We start from the raw sequence: 11796 nt of genomic DNA, 5'->3' as shown, positions 1-11796 counted from the left end.
TCAGTATCAAAGTACTGCTAACTAGAACCTTACTAATTTAAAGTAAGGGACACCACTGCCAGTGTGATCAAACACTCTGACTTATAGGACTGTTTAGATGTCTCTTCATCATCATCATCAACATCATTATCATTATTATAGATAGGTCTCATGTTGCCCAGGCTGGTCTCAAACTCACTAATGGCTGAGGACCTATAGTTTCTGATCCTCCTGCCTCTACCTCCTGAGTGTTGTGATTACACATGTGTATGACCACACCTGATATTCATGTGAGGCTGGGGCTCAACCCAGGCCTTGAACATGCTAAGTAGGCACTCTACCAACTGAAATACACCTCCAGCTCCCAGTCATTTCTTTTGTTATCTTGAAATCCAATACATATCATATAGTAATGTACGAATGAATACTAACAAATGGAAAATGTAAATAACATTTTCTAATGAACATAGTGGTACTGCCACTTCTCTAGGTCAGATTCATCCTATCTATCTATCTATCTATCTATCTATCTATCTATCTATCTATCTATCTATGTATCTATCATTTATTTATTTGGTTTTTCTAGACAGAGCTTCTCCGTGTAGCCCTGGCTGTCCTGGTTCTCACTCTGTAGACCAGGCTGGCCTGCAACTCAGATCTGCCTGCCTCCACCTCATGAGACCTGGAATTAAAGGCTCAGTCAAACTCATTCTAAAACCATCATTTAAAATGAAATCCAGGTGAGTCTTCCATCAATCTCAGAAACAAATGACACCTGCCAGAATCAAGTTTGAAAGTGGCTGGGTGTCAGAACAGAGGGCCTGGCTGAGAAAAGGAAAGCCAGAGGTAAAGCCACTCCTGGCTCCCAGCACTGAGCCTTCCTGCACACTGGCAAGCACCCAGATTAGGACACTTTGACTTGTATTCACAAAAATAAATTCCTGAGTCTAAGTTGTTGTTAAACACCCCTGTCTTTATTACTGGACCTGACAGGATGTTAAAATATGTTTTATGTTCATTAAAACATCCTCTTGTGCTCATTTCTGATTTTAGCTTTCTCACTTAGAGATCTTTCTCTCTGGCATTAATAATTAACCAGAGAACTAATTTACCCACACTCTTCAAATTCAGTTTACTTAAAAGAAAATAGCTACAAGAAGGTTGTGCCCATGGGTTTTTGCCACTTCCAACCATGGGCCTTTGGGGAACACTTTGCTTTTTAATTTTCCTGGACAGAACTTGGGGACAGGAACAAACGTAAGTAGAACAAGCCATCTTCACTTTTCTGGGCATCGTATTGCAGTGAGTGAAAAGGAGACTCAGGGTCATGTTAATTCGACAATACCTGTCCCCTCCTGAAACAATAAAAGGATAGTCTCAGCAGCCCATGAGAGAGCCATGGACCCATCTGGATTTGGTGAGCAGCTAACAACACAACTGTTCCTGTGGGACTGTTATCTGTAAAAATGACAGAGATGATTATTCATTTTCCTATTCAACAAAAAGTGCACAGTAAAACCAAGATAGTCAATTTCTTGGCATTTATTACCTCCTTGTACTTGGTGCTTAGTTTGAGCTTTTCTTGGTCTGTACTCAGAGTTAAGCCAGAGTAACTTGAATATGGTGGTCTTATAAAAGCAATTACTAACAATCATAATTTTATTTTAATTAATGATGTATAAGGTTGCTTTATAGTGGGTCAGGAAGCATTCCCACTAACTTATGGTTGTACCTACTTCCACATTCATGAACCAATTTGTCATAATTTTATTGTTGCCAGAATCTTGTCCTTTTAAATAGTGCTATCATGTACAAAATAACTTAGTATTGGAAGTTAACCGAACATTATCTCATTGAACCTATTCTTTTTCTTTTCTTTTATCTTTTAAGATGAGGTTTCACCATGTTGTCTAGGATGATCTCAAATCATATGACCATGTGAACCTCTGCCTTCAGCCCCCTGGCTAGCTGGTACTACAGGCATTTACTACTATGCAGAGCCTGCTCAGTCCACATACGACAGGAAATCCAGGCAGGAGAAGTGACTAGCCAAAGGTCGCATTGCTAAGGAGAGAGGATTTTTTACTGTGGTCTCCTGTTTATCACTTCAGTTGCTCCCAGACCCTGTCAGAAATGCATCTGTAGAAGTTCAAGTGTAAAGGAAACGTGGACTAATGCCATAAGCTTGCCATACATGTCTGCTCTGAGATGTTATTGCAAGGCCACAGTCACTCCACTACCTTAGCTACTTTTATATATTCCTTTTTGACACATAAGCAGTTGAAGTTCAGGGACATCAAGATTAAACTCCAGAACCTGGACCCTCATGATTCTTGTCCAGGAGTATTCAGGATTTTCCTGCTCTACTGACTGCATTGGTCCATACTATGGCAGTATTTCCTCTCTCCGAGAACATGAGGAACCTCATACTAATTAGCTTTCTTGCCACTGTGACAAAATACTGGACATCAGCAACTTAAAAGAGGAATTTATTTTGCTCAGATGTCAGAGGTTTTAGTCGATCACGGCATAAAGGGTGGCAGACCGGGCAGCTCCTATGGGACAGCTCAGAAGTGGAGAGAGAATGCTTGCCCAGCTCCCTGCCCCCCACTTTGCATGTGATCTCTTGGCCTATGGGACATTGTCATTATCCACATTCAAGGTATGTGGATGGCATTCCTTAGTGAACCCTCCCTGAAAACAGCATAGACACAACTAGCCAGATGTATTTACTAAGCTCTGAGGCATTTTCCAGTGCAATACAGATGACAATCAAGCCAACCATCACGCCACCTACTTTGTGATAGGTTCTGAGGGCAGAAGACAGTTCCTAGAGCTTGCATTCTAGTTGAAGAAGTGGATAATGGAAGAATGAATGAATCAGTGAAAGAGTGAATGAGGACAGACTGTTTTAGCAGTGTGGACAGAACAGGAGAGTACAGAAACCGAAGGCCACCGGCTAAGGCTGTGGATGCAAAAGGCTCTCTCACAAAGGTGATAAGCAGATAGAGCCTGGAGGAAATGTCTGCAGAAAAAAAAACAGAAACAACCCAAGTAATATCCCTGTCTCTGTGCAAGCTCAATGGCCTGAGCTCCTTAGAGTGCAGAAAAAATACACACAATTCTTGGCATGCACAGACTGCGTCGATGATGCATCAATACAGACCAAAGTCTAAATGAAGGGAAATTCCACAGCCAGCATTAAAAATATGTATTTATTTGTGTATGGGGGTAGGCATGCACATTACACAGCAGACCTGGGGAGGTCAAAGAACCCCTTCCTAGAGTCAGTTCTCTCCTTCCACTGTGTGGGTTTATGGATCAAACTCCGACCCTCGGTCTTGGTGGCTTTGTATTTCAATTACTGTCTTTCCAAACCAACCTCTTAGCTGTTGCTTACATTTAATCACAACCTGTTCCTTCCCAGAAAACTTGTGTTTTCCATCATAATAAATTTTGACTTTCAAAATATAATTTTAATTTGAATTTTTTTAACACAAGATTTCTCTGTGTAACAGCCCTGGATGTCCTAGAACTCACTCTGTAGACCAGGCTGGCCTCAAACTCAGAGAAACACCTGCCTCTGCCTCCTGAGTTCTGGGGTAAAAGGCATGTGCCACCACTGCCCAGCTTAAAATATGTTTTTAAAATTAATCTTGAGTGAAATAAAAAATATCAGAAGTGTAAGAAAACCTGCAAGGGTAGTGAGCCTTTTCTTTTCCTATTTCAACAGCTATGTCATTTCAGCACCCAAAATCTTTCGGGTGGCAGCATCTGAAAATGTTGTAATTCAAGCCCATGGCTATACTGAAGCATTTGATGTGACAATCTCTATAAGAAGATATCCTGATAAAAAAATTACCTGGTCTTCAGGCTATGTTAATTTATCTCCGGAAAATAAGTTCCAAAACTCGGCAATGTTAACAGTAAGTATTTATCCTTCATTTTCCTTATGTATTTTTGGCAAAATTTGTGCAAAGCTTGAACACTGATAAAATTATAGTCATTAGTATTGTTCTACAACTGTGTGATTATGAGATGGTTAACAGACATTATTAGTGATGAGTGAAACAGAAAACTCTGAACAGAAAAATTACATTTGCTTTTTTGAGCCAAGTGTGCCCATGCCCACATCCTTAAAAAAAATATTCTCTACAAAACATTTGGAGATGAACTGAAAATACTTTTTAGGTGAAAATTAGGAAAGGAGAGATATTAATTGAATGTGCATATGGGCGCTTGTTGAATATTTGTTAAACCTCACTGTTCTCAAATTGTACATACAGTTGCTATGGAATTGTTGACTACTGTAGCCAACAACTCTCACTGAAAACACACAATGAATAAAAAGAACAAACTGATTAAGAAACTTCCTTTCATTGAGACATTTTGGTTCAGATTGGTTAGAAGCATGATTTCAACTTTTTTTAAAGTATGTTTATTGTGGGTACTGATGGTTTTCATCAAGACAAATTCTTTTAAGTGTGTAATGTGTTGTGACTATATTTATCCCCCTCAGCCCCACCTCATCCACTCTCCTTTTTCTCCCCCTTCCATTAGCTTGCGTTCTACTTGGGGCTCCCACTTTTTTATGACAAGGAACTCTTGAGGAGAGAGGGATAAGAGAATCAGGTAGAAATAGAGAGATAGAAAGATAGAGGGGAGAGAAAAGATAGAAACACAGGATAGCCTCAGGAAGGCCTGGATCCTTATCTACTGGCCCCTTCTGTCTCTTCTAATGGGCTATTTATAGGAATGCCAAGGGGTGGAGCAAAGACCTCCTGCTAACTCAGCCAAGTGTAGACCCTTCCAGTCACCTAACCATGCACATGGTCAAGCAATCCTCTAATGCAGCCCTGCTAGGTAAAGCAAGCTCAGATCTCACTAGGAAACCATTGTGCCATTGTGGACCTCCATAATTCCCCTTCTTGATATAATAAAGGGACCCCCAGCCCCCTCAGATATACTGTGCCTGTCTTAGGTTGTCCATCTTGATTATCTTCCTTACTCGTCATGGAGATACACTTTCCATCAAGCATACTCTGGCATAGGATGGAAGCTATCAAGAGGAAAGTTGCCTGTCTTTGGCTACCAACCTCTGGCAGAAGGAGGTACTCTCTGACCCAGGTCCCTATTAGGGCCTTGCAAACATCCACAGCCTTCTCCATAGCTGCCACACCTCCCAGTAAAGGAGTAGAGGATAATAAAGATGAAATATCCTGTTTAGAATGGATCTAAGGTTACTGCAGCAGTCTCAGCTGCACCAAGCCCTTTTCCTGTATCAAAACTCTCTCCTAACAGATGTTCAATAAAATTTTCAAGAAATTTTGATTCCCAGAAGAAAACAGTCATTTCAAAACACTTCAAAGTATCCACTAAAGTAAACAAAAACCCGTACTAATTATAAAGACACTTTTACACACTAACTCAAGTGTGAGAGTCTTATCCCTTTGTGGGAGGCCTACCCCTTTCTATACAGAAACAGAAGGAGTGGAAACTTATAAGAAGACAGAAAAACTCCCCTAATTATAACACCTTCACTTAAGTTTTCCAGGGGCCATTGGGACTGTAAAATTATATTTTGGGCTATTATAAATGTGCTTAAATATATCTAGTATAAACATTACTATACATATTTACATATTTACAACTAGCATGAATATCATTATACTACTATACTTATTTACACTCTACAAGCTTGCATTCAAAAGAAAACTCTACTATACATATTTACACTTTTACAAACTATGAATATCACTATATATTTAGACTTTTTACAATCTTACATTCAAAAGGAAACACTATAGAACTCTTAGAAACTTTAACACTTATCTAGAAGAGATTTTCTTAACAGAACTAACTTACACTAGAAAGAATTTCTTTCTTTCTTTCTTTCTTTTTTTTTTTTTTTGGTTTTTCGAGACAGGGTTTCTCTGTGTAGCTTTGCGCCTTTTCCTGGAACTCACTTGGTAGCCCAGGCTGGCCTTGAACTCACAGAGATCCGCCTGGCTCTGCCTCCCAGAGTGCTGGGATTAAAGGCGTGTGCCACCATTGCCCGGCTGAAAGAATTTCTTAACAGAACCAACTTACATTCAAAAGCAAACTCTATTAGCAAACATCTGGAAGAGATTTCTTAACTGAACTAATAACAAGACAGGAAGTACATAAATCATTTCTGAAGTTCAGAGTTTATAATCAGCTTTGATATTATTCTGAAAGTTTTCTTGAGAGTTTGAAGTTAGAGCCTAATTTATCAGTGGCTCTTAAACTAGACTGAGGGTAAAATTCCTTCTTCTTAAATTTTTAAAGCTGCTTTTTAAGATTACTATGAGCTTTTTTTAATGATGCCAATATTTTCCTCTTGCATTTTTAGCACAACTCAATCCTGTAAGTGTTTTTTATACCCAAAGCAGTTTCCCAGTATAAGGACTGGTTTCCCTTGTTTTCTAAAGGATTTCAAAGTGATTTGTTGGCGAATGGTTTTAGCATTTTAATTATCTCCTGAGAGGCAAGCTGTTTGCCTGTCCCTAGTTCTCAGGAGATAAGGCTAAGCTTTCTAACATCTCTTGGAAAAGAAATGGCATTTTGAGCAGAGTTTTTGGGCAGTGCAGTATCAGCATTTCTGTTGCAGACTACATTTCCCAAACTGCCTTTCTCTATATTGTCACACTGTTACAAGCCCCATTATAGACTACATTTCCCAAGCTGCCTTTCTCTATATCATCACACTGTTACAAACAAATTACATTTCCCATGCTTCCTTTTGGGTCCAGGAGAAAACTTCCATTTGCACAGTCTGTATTCATGCCAAAATCAAGCTCCTGCTTTTACCATGGGAGATTTTTTTTTTCTTCCCTAAGCTTGTATTAGGATGCCTGCATTACTGTTTGACAGGTATACCTCTCTAATCAGATTCTTCACCTGCCACTGTTCCTGGAGCAGGTCACACCTGTCCAAGTGTACTCAGATAGTTATTTGTTGCCAGAAACAAAAATTCTTGAGTGCTTCACTCCCCTGCCTCATTGAGTCAGTGAAAAGGAATGATAATAGGAAAAAAGCTTTTTTCAGAAAGATCTTTTCTCTGACAGAAAAAGTAAAGAAAGAGCTTTTGTAGAGAGACTTTTTCACAGCCATTGGTGCTGCATAGCCCCACCTACCAACTTGGGGCTTGCAGTCAGGAGGGGAACTGTCCCCATTCCTGCTGGCCTTGTTTGTATGGCCAATTTTTTTTATACTATCAGCTTTTCCTGGGTCCTGCACCATCTCTGCCTCTGCTCCACTTTTGAGGAAGCAGAGTGATGACTGCAGGGATCTTAGTATCCCTGGAATGCACTCACACTCAGAGGTGCTTACTCCCTGGCCCTTCGCTAATTGCTTCCTGATTGCTGGTTAGAACTGGAGATACAATGCTAACAGTAAGGATTAGCAATGCTTCAGATTTTTTTCTGTGCTAGGGCAGTTATGAGTGATTCTCCCATTCTGATAGATGTTTCTTCCAGGTGAGTTTAATTTTTTTCTTTTCTTTTTATTAAGAGATTTTCTATTCATTTTACATATCAACCATGGATTCCCCTGTCCTTTCTCCTCCAACCCCCAGCCTTCCCCCCAACGCACCCCCCATTCCCACCTCCTGCAAGGCAAGGTCTCCCCTGGAGATTCAGCAGAGCCTGGTACACTCAGTTGAGGCATGTTTGTCTTTCTGAATCTGGGTTACTTCACTCAGGATGATATTTTGTAGTTCCACCCATTTGCCTGCAAACCTCATGATGTCATCATTTTCTCTGCTGAGTAGTACTCCATTGTGTATATGTACCACATTTTCTTTATCCATTCTTCAGTTGAAGGGCATCTAGGTTGTTTCCAGGTTCTAGCTATTACAAATAATGCTGCTATGAACATAGTTGAGCATGTGTCCTTGTGGTAAGATTGAGCATTCCTTGGATATATGCTCAAGAGTGGTATAGCTGGATGTTGAGGGAGATTGACTCTCAATTTTCTGAGAAAGCGCCATACTGATTTCCAAGATGCCTGTACCAGTTTGCATTCCCACCAACAGTGTAAGAGTGTTCCCCTTGCTCCACATCCTCTCCAACATAAGCTGTCTTCAGTGTTTTTGATCTTAGCCATTCTGACAAGTATAAGATGGTATCTCAGAGTCATTTTGATTTGCATTTCCTTGATGACTAAGGATGTCGAGCAATTCCTTAAATGTATTTCAGCCATTTGAGATTCTTCTGTTGAGAATTCTCTGTTTAGCTCTATATCCTATTTTTTAATTGGATTGTTAGGTATTTTGATGTCTAGTTTCTTGAGTTCTTTATATATTCTGGATATCAGCCCTCTGTCAGATGTGGGGTTGGTGAAGATCTTTTCCCATTATGTAGGCTGTTGTTTTTTGTCTTATTGACCATATCCTTTGTCCTACAAAAGCTTCTCAGTTTCAAGAGGTCCCATTTATTAATTGTTGCTCTCAGTGTCTGTGCTACTGGTGTTATATTTAGGAAGTGATCTCCAGTGCCAATGTGTTCAAGAGTACTTCCTACTTTCTCTTCTATCAGGTTCAGAGTAACTGGATTTATGTTGAGGTCTTTGTTCCACTTGGACTTAAGTTTTGTGCACGGTGAAAGATATGGATCTATTTGTAGCCTTCTATATGTTGACATCCAGTTATGCCAGCACCATTTGTTGAAGATACTTTCTTTTTTCCATTGTACAGTTTTGGTTTCTTTGTCAAAAATTATATGTTCATAGGTGTGCAGATTAATGTTAGGGTCTTCAGTTCAGTTCCATTGGTCCACATGTCAGTTTTTATGCCAGTACCAAGCTGTTTTTATTACTGTAGCTCTATAGTAGAGCTTGAAGTCAGGGATCGTGATGCCTCCAGAGGTTGTTTTATTGTACAGGATTCTTTTGGCTATCCTGAGTTTTTTGTTTTTCCATATGAAGTTGAGTATTGTTCTTTCCAGGTCTGTGAAGAATTGTATTGGGGTTTTGATGGGGATTGCATTGAATCTGTAGATTGCTTTTGGTAAGATTGCCATTTTTACTATGTTAATCCTACCTATCCATGAACATGGGAGATCTTTCCATTTTCTGATATCTTCTTCAATTTCTTTCTTCAGGGACTTAAGGGACATGTCATACAGGTCCTTTGCTTGCTTAGTTAGAATTATCCCAAGGTATTTTATATTATTTGTGACTGTTGTAAAGGGTGATGTTTCTCTGGTTTCTTTCTCAGCCTACTTGTCATTTGCATATAGGAGGGCTACTGATTTTTTTGAGTTAATCTTGTATCCTGCCACATTACTGAAGGTGTTTATAAACTGTATGAGTTCCTTGGTCCAATTTTGGGGGTCACTTATGTATACTATCATGTCATCTGCAAATAGTGAAAGTTTGACTTCTTCCTTTCCAATTTGTATCCCCTTGATCTCCTTTTGTTGTCTTATTGCTCTAGCTAGAACTTCAAGTACTATATTGAATAAATATGGGGAGAGCAGACAGCCTTGTCTTGTTCCTGATTTTAGTGGAATCGCTTCTAGTTTCTCTCCATTTACTTTGATGTTGGCTGTTGGCTTGCTGCAAATTGCCTTTATTATATTTAGGTATGTTCCCTGTAGTCCTGATCTCTCCAAGACCTTTATCATGAAGGGGTGTTGGATTTTGTCAAAGTCCTTTTCAGCATCTAATGAAATGATCATGTGGTTTTTTTTCTTTCAGTTTGTTTATATGGTGTATTACATTGACAGACTTTCTTGAACCAACCTTGCATCTCTGGGATGAAGCCTACTTGATCATGGTGGATAATTTTTTGATGTGTTCTTGGAGTCTGTTTGCCGATATTTTATTGAGTATTTTTGCATCAATGTTCATGAGGGAGATTGGTCTGTAATTCTCTTTCTTTGTTGCATCTTTGTTTGGCTTGGGAATCAGAGTAACTGTAGCCTCATAGAAGGAGTTTGGTAATGTTCCTTCTGTCTATTGTGTGGAACAATTTAAAGAGTATTGGTATTAACTCAGGTAGAATTCTGTGTTGAAACCATCTGGTCCTAGGCTTTTTTTGGTTGGGAGACTTTTAATGACTGTTTCTATTTCCTTTATTGGTCCATTTAAATAGTTTATCTGGTCTTGATTTAACTTAGGTATGTGGTACCTATCTAGAAAATTGTCCATTTCTTTTAGATTTTCCAATTTTGTGGAGTGCAGGTTTTTGAAGTATGACCTGATGATTCTCTGGATTTTCTCATTGTCAGTTGTTATGTCTCCCTTTTCATTTCCGATTTTGCTAATTTGGATGCTCTCTCTACCTTTTGGTTAGTCTAGATAAGGGCTTGTCTATCTTGTTGATTTTCTCAAAGAACCAACTCTTTGTTTTATTGATTCTTTGTATTGTTCTCTTTGTTTCTATTTTATTGATTTCAGCTCTCAATTTGATTATTTCCTGGTGTCTGTTCCTCCTGGGTGACTTTGCTTCTTCTTGTTCTAGAGCTTTCAGGTGTGCTGTTAAGTCACTAGTGTGAGATTTCTCCAACTTCTTTATGTGGACATTTAGTGCTATGAATTTTTCTCTTAGCACTGCTTTCATAGTGTCCCATAAGTTTGGGTATGTAGTATATTCATTTTCATTGATCTCTAGGAAGTCTTTAATTTCTTTCTTTATTTCTTCCTTGACGAATCGGTGATTCAGTTGAGCGTTATTTGGTTTCCATGAGATTGTAGGCTTTCTGTAATTGTTGTTGTTGTTGAAATCTAACTTTAAACCATGGTGGTCTGATAGAATACAGGAGGTTATTCCAATTTTTTTTAATCTGTTGAGGTTTGCTTTGTGACCGAGCATGTGGTCAACTTTAGAGAAGGTTCCATGGGGTGCTGAGAAGAAGGTATATTCTTTTTTGTTAGGGTGGAATGTTCTGTAGATATTAAGTCCATTTGAGTCATAACATCAGTTAAGCCCCTTATTTCTCTGTTAAGTTTTGATTTGGCACATCTGTCCAATGGTGAGAATGGGATATTGAAGTCTACCACTATTAATGTGTGGTGTTTTATGTGTGATTTAAGCTTTAGTAATGTTTCTTTTACATGTATGGGTGCTCTTGTGATTGGGGCATAAATGTTCAGAATTGAAACTTCATCTTAGTGGATCTTTCCTGTGATGAATATGTAATGTCCTTCTTGATCTCTTTTGATTGAAGTCTATTTTGTTGAATATTAGGATAGCTACACCAGCTTGCTTCTTAAGACCATTTGATTGGTAAGACTTCCCAGCCTTTTATTCTGAGGTAGTATCTATCTTTGAAACTGAGGTGTGTTTCTTGTATGCAGCGGAAAGATGGGTCCTGTTTTCATATCCATTCTGTTAGCCTGTGTCTTTTTATAGGTGAATTAAGTCCATTGATATTAAGGAATATTAATGACCAGTGATTGTTAGTTCCTGCTATCTTTTGGTGGTAGTGTGTGTGTGTGTGTGTGTCTTCTTTGTGATTTACTGCTGTGTGATTATCTATTGCCTGTGTTTTAATGGTTGTATCTGACTTCCTTAGGTTGGAATTTTCCTTCTAGTGCTTTCTGTAGGGCTGGATTTGTGGATAGGTATTGTTTAAAACTGGTGTTGTCTTGTTCACTCCGTCTATGGTGATTGAAAGCTTTGCTGGGTATATTAGTCTAGGCTGGCATCCATGGTCTCTTAGTGTCTGCATTACATCTGTCCAGGTCCTTCTGGCTTTCAAAGTCTCTATTGAGAAATCGGGTGTTATTCTGATGGGTTTGCCTTTATAAGTCACTTGACCTTTTTCCTTTGCTGCTCTTAGTATTCTTTCT

General features: G+C 39.0%; 1 protein-coding gene across 1 annotated transcript in view; it reads left to right on the top strand.

Annotated features, from left to right (window-relative positions):
* Window positions 1-1162: 1162 nt before the first annotated feature.
* The window catches only part of C5 (complement C5), a 127940-nt gene continuing 117306 nt past the window's right edge, over window positions 1163-11796 (top strand). The window contains exons 1-2 of the mRNA XM_059259052.1: window positions 1163-1236; window positions 3713-3905. Of these exons, the coding sequence (XP_059115035.1) occupies window positions 1172-1236; window positions 3713-3905 (258 nt within the window). The 5' untranslated portion in view covers window positions 1163-1171. The remainder of the gene's footprint in view (window positions 1237-3712; window positions 3906-11796) is intronic.

This window comes from Peromyscus eremicus, chromosome 4 (genome assembly GCF_949786415.1).
Source record: "Peromyscus eremicus chromosome 4, PerEre_H2_v1, whole genome shotgun sequence".
NCBI lineage: Eukaryota > Metazoa > Chordata > Mammalia > Rodentia > Cricetidae > Peromyscus > Peromyscus eremicus.
The sequence above is the reverse complement of the archived record's forward strand: the minus strand, read 5'-3'. Positions and strand labels throughout refer to the sequence as shown.